The 21728-nt window shown below is 48.6% G+C and overlaps 1 protein-coding gene and 1 long non-coding RNA gene across 3 annotated transcripts in view; one reads left to right on the forward strand and one right to left on the reverse strand.

Moving 5' to 3' along the window:
* The window catches only part of LOC116471225 (UPF0547 protein C16orf87), a 130022-nt gene that overhangs the window by 92113 nt on the left and 16181 nt on the right, over positions 1-21728 (forward strand). The window contains exons 5-12 of one of the 2 annotated variants that reach the window (XM_058440955.1): positions 414-497; positions 2395-2827; positions 7866-8326; positions 9907-10012; positions 10730-10823; positions 11284-11393; positions 13035-13176; positions 19198-19268. In XM_058440955.1, the coding sequence (XP_058296938.1) occupies positions 414-497; positions 2395-2827; positions 7866-8326; positions 9907-10012; positions 10730-10823; positions 11284-11393; positions 13035-13176; positions 19198-19268 (1501 nt within the window). Of the gene's footprint in view, positions 1-406; positions 498-2394; positions 2828-7865; positions 8327-9906; positions 10013-10729; positions 10824-11283; positions 11394-13034; positions 13177-19197; positions 19269-21728 lie in introns of both variants that reach the window. The other variant, XM_032157280.2, reaches the window with a different exon arrangement.
* On the reverse strand, positions 6530-9657 carry LOC131383835 (uncharacterized). Its single transcript, XR_009214190.1, has 3 exons — positions 9529-9657; positions 8561-8777; positions 6530-6638 (listed from the first exon to the last, which is right to left on the reverse strand). It is a non-coding gene; the product is annotated as an uncharacterized LOC131383835 (long non-coding RNA).

Genomic DNA, 21728 nt, shown 5'->3' on the forward strand with positions numbered 1-21728 from the left:
ATATATATATTTAAATTTATATATATATTTAAATTTAAATATATATATATTTAAATGATCATTTTCCATCTCTAGTCTAAGTCCTTTGGAGTCCAGCCTATTTTGAACCCTGTATCGGGGGCTGGGTTCATCCCTTATGGGGAATATGGTGAAGCCCTGGAAAGGAGGTGGTTCTGGGTGTGAAGCTGGGCACCTCCTCTTTTAAATTTTATGATGTTGGGAAGGCCTCAGTGTCCTTGTCTCTAAAGTGATAATTGCAGTGTCTACTCTCTAATGTTACCGTGAGACTGTGTGAAATAACCTAAATGCCCTTATCTTAAACAAGGGGGAGGTGCTAATCAAATGTCTGTGGCCTGAATGGCAATGTTGATGATAATGATGACATTTTTTATGGTTGTTATTTTAGAACAAAGAGCGAGTGGAAGAAGAGGGAGCAAAACCAAAGCATGTGCTGAGAGCCAGTGGGGTGCAGTCTGATGCCAGGGAGCCTGGGGAAGGTGAGTGGGACCCCATTTGCTTTATCTGACATTGCAGACACAACAGCTGCAGAATAAAGGCCCCAACAGCACGGCCCACAGTATGATTCCTGGGCAACTGTCAAAGCTTCTTTCTTTTTGTTTTTGCAGGGTTTTTTGTCATATATATCCCACCACAGACACATAGTCAATTGCTGTGTTTCAAAACCACCTGGAATACAGTTGACCCTTGAGCAACTCGGGGTTGGGGAACTGACTTCCTGCACAGTTGAACATTCAAGTATAATTTTTGACTCTTCCAAAATTTAACTACTAATAGCCTACTGTTGACTGGAAGTCTTGCTGATAACATAAATAAGCAATTAACACATGCTTGTTAAATATGGTATTCTTAGAGTAAGCTAAAGAAAAGAAAATGTTATTACAATGATCACAAGGAAGATAAAATATATTCCCTGTTCATTCAGTGGAAGTGGGTCTTCATTCTTGTCATTTTCACATTGAGTAGGCTGAGGAGGACGAGGAAGGTGAGGGGTTGGTCTTGCTGTCTTGGTGGCAGAGGAGGAAGAAAATCTACATCTAAGTGAACCCGTGCAGTTCAAACCTGTGTTGCTCAAGGGCCAACTGTAGTACCTTTCTGTGCAGGCTATGCCACCAACTTGTTATTCAAATGCTTTAAATGTTTATGGATTACTTTTTTAACCTTTAATTTTCTTGTATAATTTTGCATGATATTTACGTGGTTCCAAAGTCAAATAGACAAAACAATGTGTATTAAGAGAAGTCTAGAGGCCAGGTGCAGTGGTCCATTCCTGTAATCCCAGCAATTTGGGAGGCCAAGGCAGGAGTATCATTTGAGCCCAGGAGTTTGAGACCAGCCTGGGCAACATAGTGAGACTCCATCACTATGAAAATTTTTTTTACTTAAAAATAAGAGGCCGGGCACGGTGGCTCACACCTGTAATCCCAGCACTTTGGGAGGCTGAGGTGGGCGGATCACCTGAGGTTAGGAGTTCGAGACCAGCCTGGCCAACATGGTGAAATACTGTCTCTACTAAAAATACAAAAATTAACTGGGCATGGTGGCATGTGCCTGTAATCCCAGCTACTCAGGAGGCTGAGGCAGGAGAATTGCTTGAACCAGGGAAGTGGAGGTTGCAGTGAGCCAAGATCACGCCACTGCACTCCAGCCTGGATGACAAGAGCGAGACTCTGGCTCAAAAATAAAAAATAAATAAAAGAGAAGTCTATCTTCTACCTTTGTTCTCTGCACCCCGCTTCCTCCCCTGATATGTAAGTAACCATTTAAAAAACTTTTGTCTTTTCCTTCCCTTGGAAGGAAATGATCCGTGGTTATGTGCACATGTGCACACATGCACACTCACACATGCTCCCTTCTTAGAGAAACAGGATGCCAGATACACCATTCTCCACCTTGCTTTCTTTCACTTACAGTATATCCAGAGATCACTCCATAGCTGTGCTTAGAGATTGTTTTTTTGAGACAGGGTCTCACTCTGTTGCCCAGGCTGGAGTGCAAGTGGCGTGAATATGACTCACTGCAGCCTCTATCTACTGTGCTCAATCCTCCTGCCTCAGCCTCCCAAGTAGCTGGGATTGCAGGCACATGTGACCATGCCCAACTCATTTAAAAATTTTTATTTTTAGTAGAGGCAAGCTTTCATTGTGTTGCCTAGGCTTCCATAGAGATATTAATTTCTCCTTTTTCACGGCTGTGCCACACTCCTTGTTGGATGCATCATGGTTTAGTCAACCAGCCCCTTTCATTTGGGTTGCTTCCAGTCTTTGGCTATTATAAACCTGAGCACTGAATGGCCTTGTGCAGATTCCTTGCAGTATCTTTGTGGCAGACTCCTACACATGGGAGTGCATTTTTGTCCTGCCTGTTTTCCTGTAGAGAGCCAGAAGGTGGACGTGCTGGAGGGGACAGTGGAGAGGCTGCCCCCCGTCAGAGCATCAGGGCTGGGAGCTGACCCCACCCAGGCAGTGGTCTCACCAGGCCAGGGAGATGGTGTTCCTGGCCCAGCCCAGGCATTCCCCGGCCACCTGCCCCTGCCCACAAAGGTGGAAGCCAAGGCTCCTGAGACACCCAGCGAGAACCTCAGGACTGGCCTGGAATTGGCTCCAGTACCCGGCAGGGTCAATGTAGTCTCCTCGAGCCTGGAGGTTGCACCAGGTGCAGGACAAGGAGCATCGTCCAGCAGGCCTGACCCTGAGCCCTTAGAGGAAGGCACGAGGCTGACTCCAGGGCCTGGCCCTCAGTGCCCAGGGCTTCCAGGGCTGCCAGCCCAGGCCAGGGCAGCCCACAGTGGTGGAGAAACACCTCCAAGGTAAGGGGAGCTCTTACAGGCTGGGCGAGGGAGGGGATGGACTGCGGCCCCTCGCTGGAGCTCGGCCGTGGGTGGCATCCACTGCATACATGTTTCTGGGCTGTTCTTGCTAGGGGAATGGGGAGGAGGCCTGGGCCCTGCCTCTGGGAGCTTAGAGTACCACTGCTCACTGGCTGCCCACTAGAAATAACTGGGGGGAGTTTGGAAAATAAAGATGCCTGGAGATGTTGATTGAATTGGTCTGGATTCAATTGAATTGGTCTCAGGAATTAGATTTTTTTTTTACATGCTCCCCAGGTGGTTCTAGTGGGGAACAGGGTTGAGAATCACTAGCTCTTAGATCAGTACTAACAGTAGCTAAAAGATGGGGCTCACGGAGCACCTGCCCCCGGGCTGGCCATTGGCTGGGCATTTCACCGGGTTCACCTTTTATTCTCAAGCCATCCGCAGGAGGTGAATGTGGTTGTCATCCCCATTTCATTGATGAGAATACTTAGGCTCCCAGTGCCCAGGGACCCACAGCTAGGAATTCATAGAGTTGGGATCTGAATCCGGGTTACCGGATTCCGGAACCTGTGCCCCAATCACTGCACCATCCTGCTTCCTCAAGTCGGCATTTAATTAAGTTCTAAATAACATGGCGGGGAGAGAAGGACAGGGCCCTCAGGAATGTGAGAGGGGTGCAGGCTGAGTCAGCCCCAGGGGCTTTCGGGAGGCTCACGCGGAAGTCCTGGAGGTGGAGTCGTGGCAGCTGCCCTGCCCCTAGAACGCAGCCTGAGGACCTGCTCTCGGCAGACGTCCGTAGCAGAGTAAAGAACCTGCAGACTCTCATGCCCTCCCCAGCACATCCTGGTCCCCAGAGCAGCCCTGCTGAAGGGCGCTGTGCCCCCGGGCTTCTCTTGGAGGGACGTGGTGTTTCCTAGCATCTTCTGTGCCTGCCCGGGGTGGCCCTGACCTGTCATGGAGAACCCAGGCCTGGCTCAGGGAGTGGATCTGGTGTCTGTGTTTGCTGTGGTGACAGGCAGAGAAACCTAGATCATTTGTCAGACTTGGTTCTAGGAGGAAATGGGAGCCTCCCAGGAGGCCTCACAGGCTAGAGGAAGGGGTTCCTGGCAGGCATCTCGGGATCGGAACCAGGACACTAAATGTGGAATCTGGGGCTGGGGGTGAACTGTCTATGAAGTTATTAGGGACCTCAAAAGATTCTGAGAGAGAAGAAAAGTTCTCTATCTCAGGTTCAACCCTTGGCTGAATTCAGGCCCAGCAGACCTGCAGCGGCCTCAGGAAGTAAGGAGATCACTACCTGCCCTTCCTCACCTCAGACATGGATGTATTTTGAGGAAAATAGGTTCGAAGTCAAGTATCAGCTCTGACGGGCCATGGCTGCCTGTGCAGAGGATCCTGCTGGGCCCTGTGGCTCATGCCTTGATCCCAGCACTGTGAGAGGCTGAGGCAGGAGGATTGCTTGCGCCCAGGAGCTTGAGGCCAGCCTGGGCAACAAAGCAAGACCCTATCTCTACAAAAATTAGCTGGGCTACTGTGGGCATGGTGGCGTGCACCTGTAATCCATGCATGCTACTGGGGAGGCTGAGGTGGGAGGATCACTTGAGCCCAGGAGGTTGAGGCTGTAGTGAGTTATGATCACACCATTGCACTCTAGCCTGGGAGACAAAGTGAGACCCTATTTCAAACAAACAACAACAACAACAACAAACAAACCCAGAGGATCCTGAGGCCATGACTACTGAGGCACTGAGCTGGAACTGGTCAGCACTGCCTGCCGTGAGTCTGCCACATGGTGGGTAGACAGCTTTGGGTACTGAAGGTGGCAGGAGCTGCTTGTAAGTGCCTTTAGGGTCTTCACTCCATGCCCCTGGAAGTGAAGACCCAAAGGGAAGTCATGACTGCTGGCCTTCTCAGCTGACCATTGACTGGCAGCAGTTTCCTGTGTCCCTTGGTCTGGCAGGAGGCCTGAGTTAGATTTGGAGTGGCTTGCCATGGATGCCACACTTCCCTTCCTACCTGTCATTACCGAACCATGCCCAGTCCCAAGGCACAGTGTTGGAAGGATTTCTACCTCCCACCCAGTGAGTCACACGCACCTAGGGACAGGTGTATCAGAGAGGTCCAGCAGCTCAGACACAGGGACGGGGCCTTCAGCTGCTAGAGAAAGGCTTCACTGTTTTCTTTTAAAAAATTGGGATAAAAACTCTCCAGGCACAGTGGCTCACGCTTGTAATCCCAGCACTTTGGGAGGCCGAGGCGGGCGGATCACCTGAGGTAAAGAGTTCAAGACCAGCCTGGCCCACATGGTGAAACCCTGTCTCTACTAAGAATACAAAAATTAGCTGGGCGTGGTGGTGGGCACCTGTAATCTCAGCTACTCAGGAGACTGAGGCAGGAGAATCGCTTGAACCTGGGAGGCGGAGGTGGCGGTGAGCCGAGATCGTGCCATTGCACTCCAGCCTAGGGGACAAGACCGAGACTTTGTCACAAATAAATAAATAAATAAATAAATAGGGATAAAAACCACATAATGTAAATTTAACATCTTAGCACCACCCCCCTCCTTTTTTTTTTTTTTTTTTTGAGACAAGGTCTCACTCTGTCACTGAGGCTGGAGTGCAGTGGTGCCATCTTGGCTCACTTCAGCCTCCACTTTTCGGGCTCAAGTGATCCTCCCACCTCAGGCATGTGCCACCATGCCTGGTTAATTTTTTATTTTTTTGTAGAGACAGGTCCCACTATGTTGCTCAGGCTGGTCTCGAACTCCTGGCCTCAAGTGATCCTCCTGCCTCAGCCTCCCAAAGTGCTGGGATTACAAGTGTGAGCCACAGTGCCCAGCCCCATCTTAACCTTTGAAAAGTATACACTCAGTAGTGTTAAGTATATTCACGTTGTTGTGAGACAGATCTCCAGGACGTTTCCATCTAGCAAAACTGAGATTCATCATCCACTAAATAACACCTCCTGCCCCTCAGCCCTTGATAGCCACTATTGTACTTTCTGTCTCCGTGAATCTGAGTATTTGAGGGTCCTCATATCAGTGGAATCATACAGGATTTGTCTTTTTTTTTTTTTTTTTTTTTTGAGATGGAGTCTCACTGTGTCACCCAGGCTGGAGTGCAGTGGCATGATCTCAGCTCACTGCAAACTCCACCTCCTGGGTTCAAGCGATTAGCGATTCTCCTGCCTCAGCCTCCCAAGTAGCTGGGACTACAGGCACATGCCACCACACTCAGCTAATTTTTGTATTTTTAGTAGAGATGGGTTTTCTCCATGTTGGCCAGTCTGGTATCAAACTCCTGATCTCAGGTGATCCATCCTCCTTGGCCTCCCAAAGTGCTGGGATTGCAGATGTGAGCCACTGCACCTGGCCACAGGATTTGTCTTTTTGTGCCTGGCTCATTTCACTGAGCACAGTGTCCTCAGGGTCAATTGATGCTGTAGTGTGTGTCAGAACGTCCCTCCTCTTTAAGGCTGAATAGTATTCTGTGCTGTATAATGCGTAGACACCACCTTCTGTCTATTATCCGTCACTGGGCATTTGGGTTGCTTCCACCTTTTGGCTGTTGTGAGTAATGCTGCTACAGTTATGAGTGTACAGATGTCTCTTGGAGACCCTGCTTTGGATTCTCTGCAATATATACCCAGAAGTGGAGTTGCTGAAACATGCGGTAATCCTACTTTTAATTTCTGAAGAGCCTCCAGTTTTCCACAGCAGTTGCGCCATTTTAGCCCTTTTGAACCCCTGCATTTGTGCCTTCCTCTCTTGGTTGACTCTTGGTGCATCTGTAAGGTATCACTGTCCCTGAAGACAAAAGAGAGAACTGAGGCCAGGCTTATCCAAAGCTGTCCAGCAACCTGCTGGCAGAGCTAAGCCCAGAATCGTGGCCACCTGCCTCCCTGCTGAGACTCAGTCCCCGCCACACACTGTCACCCTCACCCACTAACACACATAGACCCCGTGCTGTGGGATTGTGGCCCAGCAAAAAGAAGCCCCACCAAGAGGCAGCCAGAGTTGGGGAGACTCGGAGAGGGAGGGTTTGGATTCCTGGGTGACTTGACTGCCAGGATCAGGGTCCTTCCTTCTAGAGGTTGGGGCTCAGAGGGCCTTTCCCACCTCCATCGGGGCTCACAAACCCTAGTATTGCAGAGTCTGGGCAGTGAAAATGAGTGAAGTGAGCTGGGGCATTGCCAGGGTGCGCAGGGTCTGTGCTGAGGTGGAGAGCTGTTCCTCAACCACGTGGGCACGTGGGCCCAGCACAGCCAGCTCTTCTGTTTGTTCAAGATGAACAGAAAGTCTAGTCTTTTATGAGAATTGCCTGATTTTATTTTATTTTAGTTTTTGAGACAGGGTCTCTCACTCTGCCGCCCAGGCTGGAGTGCAGTGGTATGATCATAGCTCACTGTAGCCTCCATCTCCTGGGTTTAAGCAATCCTCTTGCCTCAGCCTCCAGAGTATCTGGGACCACCACTCCTGGCCAAGTTTTTTAAAATTATTTTTTGTAGAGATGGGGTCTTGCTGTGTTGCCCAGGCTGGTCTCAAACTCCTGGCCTCAAGGGATCCTCCCACCTTGGCCTCCCAAAGCACTGGGATTACAGTTGTGAGCCACTGTACCCAACTGGAATTGACTGATTTTAAACAAATACTTCTGATCTGGGGCCTCCAGTGTGACATTTGAGTTGGTTTCTCCTTCTCTTCATTTAAGTGAAAGGGAAACTGGGCCCAGGGTAAGGTAGAGGGACCCGGGCCTCCTGCCTACAAGCCTCAGTTCTCCTGGGACAGAAGCAGGTTCTCAGGGGTGTATGGTCCTCACCTCTGTCCATTCTCAAGCTTCCCAGGACCCTCATCCGGTGGGATCCTGGGAGCTAATGGCACCAACTGCCACTGAAGCCAGCTCCTGCCCTCGTGTCCTGTCTAGCAGGGCCCCAGGGCCATTGTCAATGATGGCAGCAGTGGGCATTGGAACCCACGTCTGTTCTGACTCCAGAGTCCTTGCCTCTAACCTCAGCACCATGTTTCTCTCCACCCCAGGATCTCCATCCACATACAAGAGATGGATACTCCTGGGGAGATGCTGGTGACAGGCAAGGGCAGCCTTGGACCCACCCTCACCACAGAGGCTCCAGCAGCTGCCCAGCCAGGGGAGCAGGGCCCACCTGGGACCGGGCGCTGCCTCCAAGTCCCTGGGACTGAGTCCGGAGAACAGACCCCTGAAGGAGCCAGAGAGCTCTCCCCGCTGCAGGAGAGCAGCAGCCCCGGGGGAGTGAAGGCAGAGGAAGAGCAAAGGGCTGGGGCTGAGACTGGCACGACACCAGGCTTGGCCAGGAGCGATGACAACGACCACGCGGTTGGGGCCCTGGGCCTGCAGCAGGGCAAAGGCCCAGGGGCGGGAAACCCTGAGCCTGAGCAGGACTGTGCAGCCAGGGCTCTGGGCAGAGCCGAAGCAGTAAGGAGGACACCCCCAGGTACCGAGGCTGGCAGCGTGGTTCTGGGTAAGTGGGGCTATTGCCCAGCTAGACACGAGCCCTGAGGGGAGGGAGTTTGGAGCCCCTACTCCTGGGGAGTCTTCCTGTAGCTTCCAGGGGTAGATCATGTGAGTCTGGGGGCGTCCAAGAGTCGGGAACATCTCCAGGTACATCCTGGGGCTGGAGACCAAGGCGCAAAGATGCAGGTCCTGAACTTGGGCTGGCTGCAGAGGTAAGGGAGAGGGGACACGTGTGGCCCACCTGAGTACATTTCTTTTTTTGGAGACAGGGTCTTGCTCTTTTGCCCAGGCTGGAGTCCAGTGGCACGATCATAGTCCCCTGCAGGCTTGACCTGGGTTCAAGTGATCCTCCAGCCTCGGCTTCCCAGAGCTTTGGGATTGCAGGCATGAGCCGCTGTGCCTGGCCACTGGGGAGATTTCTTACTGCCACCTGTCTGCCTGAGCTTGCCACCATGAGTCTCATTTTGGATTGAGAGAGAGAAGGCTTCTGTTAAAAAGCGAAGACCTGAATTGGTGTCTGTGACCACTGTCAGCCATTCCCACCCACCCGGGCTAGTGACCCAGGGTGTGTTCTTCTGTTCTAAAAGCCCTCAACCCCTCCAGCCCTAGGGTCACACCCTCCTTGGTCTGATAATTGTCCACGGACCGCTGTCAGCGTTCCCGGTAGTTGTAGAGCAGGCAGAGTGCTCCCATGGCGATCCCTGAACAAATGCCAGCCCGAGCCGACTTCCTTCCAGCCCTTGGTGCACAACCGGTTCACACCACTGCACTTGCTGTGTGTTCTAGATTCTGTTTTATTCATTTAGTCTATTTCCTGTAACATTTCTAAGTATTCATATCACCTCTGAAGGACAAGATTAAAATAAAACAACCCTAAACCATTAAAAAACAAACAAACAAACAAACAAACAAACAAACAAACAAGCAAACCTTTCCAAGTGCTGGCCGTCGTCTGTTTCCCTTGCAGACAGATCCCCTGTCCACCCCCTCCCCAATCCTGTGCCCCCGAGGCCTGCCCCCCTGGCTCCATCACGGGCTGTCATGCTGAGCTTCTGGTTGGGCTCAGTTGGCAGGAGATGGAGGGTGAGAGGAGAGAGGGTGGATGTTTATTTCTCCAGCTGCCTCCCTCTCATAACACCCTCGTGAGTTTCCACAGCCCTGACTTTACAGTCCCTTTAAAAATAGTGGCGTCACTAAATGCCCCATCACCTTGTCCACGTGGGCCCTCTGTTTCCTGCGGGCCACACAGATCCACTAGGGTTGCCTTCTAGACCTCATGAACAGACTGGATAGAACTTCTCGGCCTTGCCAAGGGCACTGTCCTGGGTGCCGGGAGACCTGGGTTTGAGTGCTGTCTGTCACAGGCTCCCTGTGTGACCTTGGTGGTCACCTCACCTCTCTGACATTCAGCTCCCTTCTCTGCCAAATGGATGGCTCTACTGAGATGGTTTGGAGAAAAGGTTTCAAATTCCAGGGCTGTACGTAGGGCCTGGTGGACCAAGGGAAGCTAAGTGGGTCTGGCACAGGTGACCGAGAGGTGTGGGCTGCACAGAGGAGGCTCACGGGTCCTTATTGCCTCCTGAGCAGATGACAGTCCGGCCCCGCCAGCTCCTTTTGAACACCGGGTAGTGAGCGTCAAGGAGACCTCCATCTCGGCGGGTTACGAGGTGTGCCAGCACGAAGTCTTGGGAGGGTAGGTGGGCATCTGCCTTGGTGGGGGGGCTTAGAGCAGGAGTCACGGGGCGGGGTCGGGACCACCTGGAGAACTGGGGTGGGTGCTGCAGGATGACTCTCTCTCGAGCTGATGGAGCCAAGGCTGGGGTGGGACATCCCATACAGCATGGGGTGCATGGTGGCCCACAGAGTGGGGGAAAGAGAATAGCTTGAGAGGACAGGAGAGCCCACGTGGCGTCGGGGAGGGGAGGCTCAGGAGAGCAGGCATCCTGTGGGTATGGGAGGCACAGCCTGGAGGTGGCCAGAAAGCCGACATGAGGTGGGATGAGGAGAAGCTTCTTTAGGGTGGATAGCCCAGGTGGTGTGGGGTGAGGGGATGTTCCCTGGGGTGCAGGATGGCCTGGGTGGTGTGGGGCGAGGGGATGTTCCCTGGGGTGCAGGATGTCCCGGGTGGTGTGGGGTGAGGGGGATGTTCCTTCGGGTGCAGGATGGCCTCAGTGGTGTGGGATGAGGGGATGTTCCCCGGGATGCGGAATGGCCTGGGTAGTGTGGGGTGAAGAGTTGCTTTGCAGGTTTCAGGATAGCCAGCAGGGTTTTGGGGTGATGACAGGCTGCACTCTGGGATGTAGGATGGTCCACATGGCCTGTGTGTGGAGGAGTCGGACCCAGAAGTCCAGGGATGGGTGTGGGATGAGCCTCTGGGCTCTCAGCCTGCCATGTGGCTATGTCTCTGCAGGGGTCGGTTTGGCCAGGTCCACAGGTGCACAGAGAAGTCCACAGGCCTCCCACTGGCCGCCAAGATCATCAAAATGAAGAGCGCCAAGGACCGGGTGAGGCATCTGCCTGGGCCAGGTCCCTGTGGCCAGCCTCAGGATTCCTTTCCTTCCCTTAGGGCCCCCAGGCTCCCATGCTGAGCTGGAAATGCTACTTGTTCCTGCTCTTTTCCAGGATTCCCACCCTCTAGTCAGGAAGTCCCCTTCACAGCCCTGGGTCCAGACCCACCCACCATGCGCAGGTGTCCAGGTGCAGCTCTGTAGAGCTGCCTGTGGGACCTGGGGCAAAAGGGTCCTGTCCTTGTTGGGCCTGAGGTTTCCTGTCTGTGAGATGAGTGGGTCACACTCAGGCCCTTTGTGTTGTAGAATCTGGTTTGGGTGTTGAGTCAGGGAGACCTGGTGTGAGAATAGGAAACTAAGGAAGGATGAAGAGTTCTGTGTCTATCTTGAGAGATCAGCTGGCTCCTCTTCCTGACTCATTCGCTTGGAAATCCCTCTGTCCTCTGGTTCCCCCAAGGAGGATGTGAAGAACGAGATCAACATCATGAACCAACTCAGCCACGTGAACCTGATCCAGCTCTATGACGCCTTCGAGAGCAAGCACAGCTGCACCCTCGTCATGGAGTAGTGAGTATCAGAGGTGGGGCGGCCGCCTCGTCTCAAGCCAGGGCTCAGCGCTGGGGCTTAGAGCCTTCATTCGAGGCAAAGCCCTCTCTGTCCTTTCCCCTTCCTGGCACGTCCAGGGTCGTGTCATCCTGTCTTCTCTGGCTTGGCTATTTGACCTCCAATATGGAATGTGGAGGACAAAGCAACTTTGCTTTGCCAGTGAGCCTGATTTGACCTGCAGGTATATGTATGTCAATTGACCTATACTATTTGCAGTAATTTTTTGAAAATTAAATTAAATTGAAACTTCTTTTAGAGACAAGGTCTTACTCTGTCGCCTAGGTTGGAGTGCAGTGGTGTGATCACAGCTCACTGCAGCCTTGAACTCCCAGACTCCAGTGATCCTCCCACTGTAGCCTCCCATGAAGCTGTGACCACAGGCATGTGCCACAATGCCCAGCTAATTTTTAAATTTTTTTGTAGAGATGAGGTCTTGGTATGTCACGCAGGCTGGTCTTGAACTCCTAAACTCAAGCGATACTCCTGCCTCAGCTTCCCAAAGTGCTGGGATTACAGGTGTGAGCCACACTCTGCCTGTTTTTAGTAATGTGGAATTTGTTGTTAACCATTGGAAATTAGGAAGCTTCACATTAAAACCTAGGTATCTGGCTTTCCTTGAAAACATAAAAGATGTAGTAAATGCCGGGCCTGCCTTTCCAGGGGGAAATGATGTGTGGGAGCTCCCAGGGGTTGCCATTTGTATACAGGGTGACCAGGCTTCCTTTGCCACAATCCCCACCACTCCCAACCGCCCCAGCGCTGGGGCCAAGGGCTCAGAGGCCGTTCATATTTGTGCTTGTGTTGCTGCCTTCCTTACAGGCCGAGCTGAAGAGAGTAAAACGTTTGTCATGTCATGTCCTTATTGAAAGTGGAAAAAGAAAAGATAAGCAAAAGACTGTGTGTCTTCAGAACATGTTTGCTTCACGTATGGCCTTATTGGCCCATTTAGGCTTATGCCACAAAGGTGCGAGTTGGCCTCCATAGGCGAATGAGTTTGCAGCCCTGGTCAGGATCATCCAGAGTGTGCCTGGATCATCAACACTGATGGCCATCCCCTCTTCCCTTTGACCTGTCACTTCCTTTTTACCACCCCTAATCTTTGCTGGGAGTGGACTGGAGCAAAGGTCCCGATAAAACCCCAATGGCAGGCCCGGCAGGGTGGCTCACGCCTGTAATCTTAGCACTTTGGGAGGCGGAGGCCAAGGTGGGTGGATCACGTGGGGTCAGGAGTTCGAGACAAGCCTGACCAACATGGTGAAACCCTGTCTTTATTAAAAATACAAAAATTAGCCAGGTGTGGTGGTGAGCACCTATAATCCCAGCTACTCGGAAAGCTGAGGCAGGAGAATCACTTGAACCCAGGAGACGGAGGTTGCAGTGAGCAGAGATCATGCCACTGCACTCCAGCCTGGGCAACAGGGTGAGACTCTGTCTAAAAACAAAACACACAAAAAACCCAAGGGCAGTGGCAGCAGCCCTGTGACCCATGGGGTGTGACGGTGGGCCTACCCGGGCTGGCCTCTTTTGGCCCCGTGATGACAGTGGACAAGCCCTGAAGAGCCTTGCTTAGGCTGGTGCCTGCCTCTCCCTTTGCTCTGGCAGCGTGGACGGGGGTGAGCTCTTCGACCGGATCACAGACGAGAAGTACCACCTGACTGAGCTGGATGTGGTCCTGTTCACCAGGCAGATCTGCGAGGGCGTGCATTACCTGCACCAGCACTACATCCTGCACCTGGACCTCAAGGTGGGTTCTGCCCTGGGCATGCAGTAGGGGCCCCTGGTGCCCTAGCCCCTGGCGTGCTCTCACCATTGAGAGCTCTGTCCACAGACAGTCCCGGCTTCCATTCCTGGCTCTCTGTCATTTTGTAGTTCTGAAGTCTGGGACAGGCCACTCTTGCTGCCTCTTGGGGCTGTAGTTCTTCCATCTGGATAATTGTACCTCTTTGAGTATTATTTGAAGATTAAGTGAAACAATGAGCTTTTCTTCTTTAAAAATACCTTTAAGATTAGTTTTTTTAAAAGTTCAAAAGGGAACATAGGCTTTTGGTAACAAATATAGACAACAGAGTAGTGTGTAAAATACACAGTGAAAGTTCCTCCCGCCAGGCCTCCATGCTGAAGGGACTTCTCTGTGAGCAAGCTGGCATGACTCACAGACACACAAAAGGAGATCCTACGATGCATTCTTCCCTCCCTCCCGCTCTCTCTTTCTTTTCTTTCTTTCTTTCTCTTTCTTTTGTTTCTTTCTCTCTCTTTCTCTTCTTTCTCTTTCTTTTCTTTCTTTCTTTTTCTTTCTTTCTTTCTTTCTCTCACACTTTCTTTTTCTTTCTCTCTCTCTTTTCTCTCTCTCTCTTTCTCTCCTCTGTCTTCTCTCCTCTCTCCTCTCTTTCTGTTTTGGAGACAGGGCCTCTCTCTGTTGCCCAGGCTGGAGTGCAGTGGTGCCATCATAGCTCACTGCAGCCTGGACCTCCCAGGCTTAAGTGATCCTCAATCTCCCAAGTAGCTAGGACTACACGCGCGTGCCACCACACTCAGCTAATTTTTGTATTTTGTATAGAGACAAGGATTCACCATGTTGCCCAGGCTGGGCTTGAACTCCTGGACTCAAGCAATCCTTCCTCGGCCTCCCAAAGTGCTGGGATTACAGGCATGAGCCACCACATCTGGCCCAGATGGCTGCAAATGCCATTAATTCATTCCTTTTTATGGCTGAGTAGTATATGGTACTGTCATAAAAATAGGCACATAGACCAATGGAACATAATCGAGAACCCAGAAATAAACCCTAATACTTACAGCCAACTGACTGACAAAGCAAACAAAAACATTAAGTGAGGAAATGACACCCTATTCAACAAATGGTGCTGGGATAATTGGCTAGCCACATGTAGGAAAATGAAACTGGATCCTCGTCTCTCACCTTATACAAAAATCAACTCAAGATGGATCAAGGACTTAAATCCAAGGCCTGAAACTAAAAATTCTAGAAGATAACATTGGAAAAACCCTTCTAGACATTGGCTTAGGCAAGGATTTCATGAGCAAGAACCCAAAAGCAAATGCAATAAAAACCAAATGTTTAAAGAAGAATTAACACCTTTACAAATTCTTCCAAAAATAGAAGAGGAGGGAACGCTTCCTTCTCATTTTATGAGGCTAATCTTATCCTGATACCAAAATCAATGACATCACAAGGAAAGAGGGCTACAGACCAAAATTCCAAAATCCCTTATGGATATAGATGCAAAAATTCTCAATAAAATGTTAGCAAACTGAATAAAACATATAAAAAGGATTATATACATGACAAAGTGGAATTTATCCCAAGAATGCAAGATTGCTTTAACATATGAAAATCAATCAACATAATGTGCCATATTAATAGAATAAAGGATGAAATCATGTCATTATTTTAATAGATGTAGAAAAAATAATTGACAAAATCCAAAAATTTTTCATGATGAAAATAATAAACAAATGAGGAACAGAACTTCCTCAACCTGATAAAGGCCACCTGTGAAAAATCCACAGCTAACACTATAGTTTGTAGTAGGAGACTGAATGTTTTCTCCTTGAAATCAGGAATAAGACAAGGATATCTGTTCTTGCCACTTGTGTTAAACATTTTACTGGAGGCTATCACTCGGGCAATTAGGCAAGAAAATAAATAAAAGACATTCAGATTGGGAAGGAAGTAAAACTGTCTCTATTTGCAGATGACATGCTCTTGTATATAAAAAATCTTAAAGAGAGGAAACTATTAGGATTAATAAATTCATCAAGGTTGCAGTATACAAGACAAATATACAAAAATCAATTGTATTTCTAAATACTGGGACTGAACAATCTGTAAATCAAATCAAGAAAATAATTTCATTTGTGACAGTATCAAAAGAGTAAAATACTTAGAAAAAAATTAACAAAATAAGTGCAAGACATTCTCTGAAAACTACAACAAAATGTTAAGATAATTCAAAGACCTAAATAAATGGAAAGGCATCCCATGGTCATGGATTGGAAAATGTAATATTGTTAAGGTGACAATACTCCCCCATTGATCTACAGGTTCAACATAATCCTTATCAAAGTCATAGCTGGCTTCTTTCCAGATATTAATGAAATCCTAAAATTCAGATGGGAATTCAAGGGACCTAGAATAACAAAAACAATCTTGAAAAAGAACAAATTTGGAGGACTAACTTTTCCCAATTTCAAAACTTTCTACAATGCTACAGAAACCAAAACAGTGTATTACTGATATAAGGTTAGATATGTGCATCAAATTAATACACTTGAGAGTCTAGAAATAAACCATTACATTTATGGTCAATTGATTTGTGACGATGGTGCCATGACAATTCAATGGGAAAATTATAGTCTTTTCAACAATTGTGCTGGGACCCCATGCTAGGGAGCTACATGTAAAAGAATGAAGTTGGACCCTTACCTCACACCATATACAAAAATTAATTCAAAATGGATTGTAGACTTAAATGTAAGAGCTAAAACTATAAAATTGTTAGAAGAAAACATAGTAATAAATTCTTATGACCTTGGATTAGGCAATGGTTTCTTAGATATGACACTAAAAACGTAATAAAAAAAAGAGATAAATTGGACTTCATCAAAATGAAAAAAATCTCATACTTCAAAGGATACCATGAGAAAAGTAAAATAATAGCTCACAGAATGGGAGAAAATATTTCCAAATCATATATATCAGGTAAAGCATTTGTATCTACAACATATAACAAACTCTTATAACTCAACAATAGAAAGAAATAACACAATTAAAAAATGGTCAAAGGATTTGAATAGATATTTATCCAATGAAAACATACAATTGCCACTAAGCACATGAAGTGATTTTCAGCATCATTAGTCACTAGGGAATTGTAAATCAAAATCAGAATGAGATACTATTTCATATCCACTAGACTGACTACAATAAAAAGTAAAAATGACAGACAATAAAAAGTGTTAAAGGCTGGGCGCAGTGGCTCATGCCTGTAATCCCAGCACTTTGAGAGGCCAAGGCAGGCAGATCACCTGAGGTCTGGAGTTTGAGACCAGCCTGACCAACATGGAGAAGCCCCATATCTACTAAAAATACAAAATTATCTGGGTGTCGTGGCGCGTGCCTGTAATCCCAGCTACTGGGGAGGCTGAGGCAGGAGAATCACTTGAACCTGGGAGGCGGAAGTTGCAGTGAGCAGAATCAAGGCACTGCACTCCAGCCTGGGCGACAAGAGCGAAACCCCATCTCAAAAAAAAAAAGCATTAGCTAGGATATGGGAAAATTGGAACCCTCATACATTACTGGTGGGGTTGTAAAATATGCATTCACTTTTTAAAAAGTTTGGCAGTTCCTAAAAATGCTAAACATAGAATTACCTATAACCCAGCAGTTTTACTCCTAGCTATACCCCTAAGAGAATTAAAACATAAGTTGACACAAAAACTTGTACACAAATGGTTTTAGCAGCATTATTTATAATAGTCAAAAGTGTAAACAACCCAGATACTCATTAATTTTATTAGTTAATGGATAAACAAAATATGGTCTAATCCATACAGTGGAATATTATTTAGCCATGAAAAGGAATGAAGTGCTGATACCTGCTACACAACACGGATAAACCTTGAAAACATTCTGGTAAGTGAAAGAAATCAGACACGAAAGGCCATAATGTTTTATGATTCCATTTATATGAAATGTCCAGAATAGGCAAATCCACAGAGAAAGAGAATACATTAATGATTGCCATGGGGTGGGAAGTGAGGGGAGAATGGACAGGGACTGATGATGGGTATGGTTTTTTTTTTTTTTTTTGAGGTGATGAAAATGTTCCAAAATTAGATAGTGATATCATTACACAACTCTGTGAATATACTAAAAATCATTGAATTGCACACTTTAAAATGGTGAGTTCTGGATGGGCGAGATGGCTCACGCCTGTGATCCCAGTACTTTGGGAGGCTGAGGCAGGCAGATCACCTGAGGTCGGGAGTTTGAGACCAGCCTGGCCAACATGGTGAAACCACGTCTCAACTAAAAATACAAACAAATTTGCTGGGTGTGGTGGCCCATGCCTGTAATCCCAGCTACTCGGGAGGCTGAGGCAGGAGAATCACTTGAACCTGGGAGGCGGAGGTTGCAGTGAGCCGAGATCGTGTCACTGCCCTCCAGCCTGGGCGACGAGAGTGAAATGCTGTCCCCACCCCCACCCCAAAAAAGGTGAGTTTTATGGTAAAAATTAGTATTATTTGTATTACTTATAATGTTCTAAAATTTAAGTTCACCTATTTCTTTTGACCTTTTTAAATGTGCATACTAGAAAACTTTAAATTACTATATATGTGGCTCACATTATATTTTTATTGGACAGTGTTATTCTAGATCTTATATAGAAGACAGAGATTTTTAAACACCATTCTCTTGCACCTATCTGAGGAATTGTACAACCCCATTGTAACATAAATAACAATGAAAACTTCTGTTGGGAGAAACAGTAGCTGACATTTGCTTTGGAAGCTGTAAAGTGTTTCATGCATGTTATGTCATTTTATCCTCACACCCTCTGGGGGAACAGACATGAAGAGGTTATTACATCCGTTTTACATATGGAGACACTGAGTCTTCAGGAATGGGGAGGGACTCATCTTGGGCTACAGAACCAGGTAATGAGCCCCTGGGCCTCAGGCACTGGATCCTGGGTCTGCAAGTCCTGTCTATCATAAGCCCTACATCTTCACTCAGCTTCTGTCCTCAAGCCCCCAACACACATACCCCCAAATTTGTCATGCACGAGCAGCGAGCATCCTTCCAGACTCCCTCAGGGCCTCAGAGCTGATCCAAATGCCATAAGAGGAGAGGCGTGCCAAGGCTGCCACCCTCATGCCATGGGCCACAGCTGTCACTGCAGAATGGCAGGTGGACATTCAGCAGCTCTGCTCTCCTTAACCAACCAGTGATGCTTTGGTCTCACCCCAGAGGTTCTGATGTAATTGGTCAGGATTGAGGCCTGGACACTGGGACTTTTTCTTTTTCTTTTTTTAAAATTCTCTTAGCATTCCAGTATAACATTGGCATTTTAAAAGCTCCCCTGATGATTCCAATGTACAGCCAGGGTTGGGAACCCAGCCCCAAACCAGTAGTCCCATACAAGCAGCTCATGGGCCAATTATACATCACAGAGGTATTCTGTTGGGCTCTGAGACGTGAGTTTAGATTTCATTTAGTTGTTAACATTTAAAAGCATGGAATTTTGACATAAAAACCTGAATTCCTAGCTGGTCATGGTGGCTCACACCTGTAAGCCCAGCCCTTTGGGAGGCTGAGGCTGGAGGATCTCTTGTGCCCAGGAATTCGAGACAAGCCTGGGCAACATGGTGAGACCCCATCTCTGTTTTTTTAATTAAAAACAAAACTGACCAAACAAAAAACCCCTGAATTCCCGGCTTCTCTTGAGGACTGAGAAACTCTGGCATTGTGCCTGCACTCCTACGTGGTGACCAGTGTCTGGGACTGGGTAGTGCTGCCCCTTTACACAGTCTGGGAGCCTCCAGTTCCCCACACTCCACACCAATCCTTATTGTCTCACCAGCCTCTTCATGTATTTCCATTATCTATCCAGCCCTTGCAGGGCTGCCCTGAGCCATTCGTGTCCCTTGAAGGCTGGAAAACGGAGGCCTATAGACAAGTGTGGCAGCTGCAGACCTCCTCAGCTATTGCTTGGGCTAAGCAGACTTCTTTCTTTCCCAGCCGGAGAACATATTGTGCGTCAATCAGACAGGACATCAGATTAAGATCATTGACTTTGGGCTGGCCAGAAGGTAAGGGGGTTTTATTTAGATACCTTAACAAAATTCCTTGGGACTCTTTGTGGCTCTCTGGGTATGGTTACTTCTGACCCAGCTAATGCTTAAGTTTTGGAACTGATGCAAGAAAGCTCTTGTGCACAGAAGCTGGTGGCCTTCGACTTGCACACAGGCCTTGTTGCTCTTGCATGGGCTGGCTTTGTGCTGTGGGCTCTGCTTCTTCCTAAAATGCTATGGAATTAACTGAACTTCACTCCACCTGTCTGAGAAGAGAGGAGAGTGATGGTGAAGGGGGCTGTTGAGCGAGGTGCTGGGCTGCTCAGTTCTGTGGGTTCCCCAGGCATCCTGGGGCCAGGAGGTGCTGGGCTATGCGATGCATCTGTCACCATCCCTGCCCTCCAGGAAATGACCAGGTTAAATACAAAAAGCGAGTATGTGACAGTGTTGGGTGGTGCCATGTGTAGGTGTTTCTGTAACCACTCAGGACTGGTTTACATCTTGGTGAAATGGTGATATAATACATTACCTGCTGGCATGGGGGTGGTCATGAGGGTTAAATGAGAAAATACACAGAAAGTGTGGACCCATCCTATCCGGGAGGTTAGGTTCTCAAGTTTCAGGGCATAAAGTAAACATTGTAGGCCCAGCACAGTGGCTAATGCCTGTAATCCCAACACTTTTGGAAGGCCAAGGAGGGAGGATCTCTTGACCCCAGGAGTTCGAGACCAGCCTGGGGAACATAGCAAGACCTCATCTCTACAAAAAACACAAAAATTAGCCCAGCATGGTGGTGAGCACCTGTAGTCTCAGGTACTTGGGAGGCTGAGGTGGGAGGATCACTTGAGCCTGCAGTGAGCCAAAATCACACCATTACACTGTAGTCTGGGCAGTAGAGCTAGACCCTGTCTAGAAATAAATAAATAATAAATAAACATTGTATATTATTTATTATTATTATTTTGAGATGGAGTCTTGCTCTGTTACCCAGACTGGAGTGCAATGGTGCAATGTCTGTTCACTACAACCCCTGCCTCCTGGATTCTAGCAATTCACCTGCCTTAGCCTCCCAAGTAGCTGGGATTACAGGTGCCCGCCACCACACGTGGCTAATTTTTGTATTTTTAGTAGAAATGGGGTTTCACTAAGTGGGTCAGACTGGTCTCAAATTCCTGACCTCAAGTGATCCTCCTGCCTCAGACTCCCAAAGTGCTGGGATTACAGGCGTGAGCCACCACATCAGGCCCATTGTATATGATGTTAAAAATCTCATAGTCTCTTAAAATGCCTGAAGCCTAGTGCAGTGTGGCTAATGTTGCTGTATAGCCCAGGGGTGCCACACTACCCATGGCACCACCCAACACTGTCACATGCTCACTTTTTATATTTAAACTGGTCATTTCCTGGAGGGCGGGGTGGTGACAGATGCATCGCATAGCCCAGCATGTCCTGGCCCCAGGAGGCCTGGGGAACCCACAGAACTGAGCAGCCCAGCACCCCACTCAGCGGCCCCCTTCACCATCACCCTACTCTCTTCACAGATAGGTGCTGTGAAGTCCAGTCACATGTGTGCTGAGTACTGTGTGCCTGGAGAGCTCCTGCCCACGGCATGCATGCCCAGTGGTGTGGGTTCTTGGCAGTGGTAGTAGCAGACCCTTGGCATTTGGGAAGGCTTCCCCTAAACCTTCAGGCATCCTCAGTTTGTAAACATGGCAGTAGTTGTATGCCCAGCTTCCAGGATTGCTCCAGGATTCTGTTTCCTCCAAGAATGACATTTCTCTGGGAATCACGTCTTTTTTTTTTTTTTTTGAGACCGAGTCTCATGCTGTCACCCAGGCTGGAGTGCAGTGGCACGATCTTGGCTCACTGCAACCTCTGTCTCCTGGATTCAAGCAATTCTCTTGCCTCTGCTTCCCAAGTAGCTGGGATTACAGGTGGCCGCCACCACGCCCAGCTGATTTTTGTATTTTAGTAGAGATGGGGCTTCACCATGTTGGCCAGGATGGTCTCGATCTCTTGACATTGTGATCCGCCTGCCGGGCCTCCCAAAGTGCTGGGATTATAGGTATGAGCCACCACGGCAGGCCGAATCATATATCTTCTAGGTAGGTCTTTCAGCTGCAGCTGAATTTTTAACTCTTCTGGAAGCTCCTTCTCTCTCCTTATGGCTGGCTATTTTCTTTTTCTTCTTCTTCTTTTTTTTTTTTCAGACAGAGTCTTGCTCTGTCACCGAGGCTGGAGTGCAGTGGTGCAACCTTGGCTCACTGCAGCCTCCGCCTCCTGGGTTCAAACAATTTTCCTGCCTCAGCCTCCTGAGTAGCTGGAACTGCAGGCGCCCGCCACCACGCCTGGTTCATTTTGTATTTTTAGTAGAGACAGGGTTTCACCATGTTGGCCAGGCTGGTCTTGAACTCCTGACTTCAAGTGATCCGCCCGCCTCAGCCTCCCAGAGTGCTGGGATTACAGGCGTGAGCCACC

This window comes from Hylobates moloch, unplaced genomic scaffold, assembly GCF_009828535.3.
Source record: "Hylobates moloch isolate HMO894 unplaced genomic scaffold, HMol_V3 SCAFFOLD_6, whole genome shotgun sequence".
Lineage (NCBI taxonomy): Eukaryota > Metazoa > Chordata > Mammalia > Primates > Hylobatidae > Hylobates > Hylobates moloch.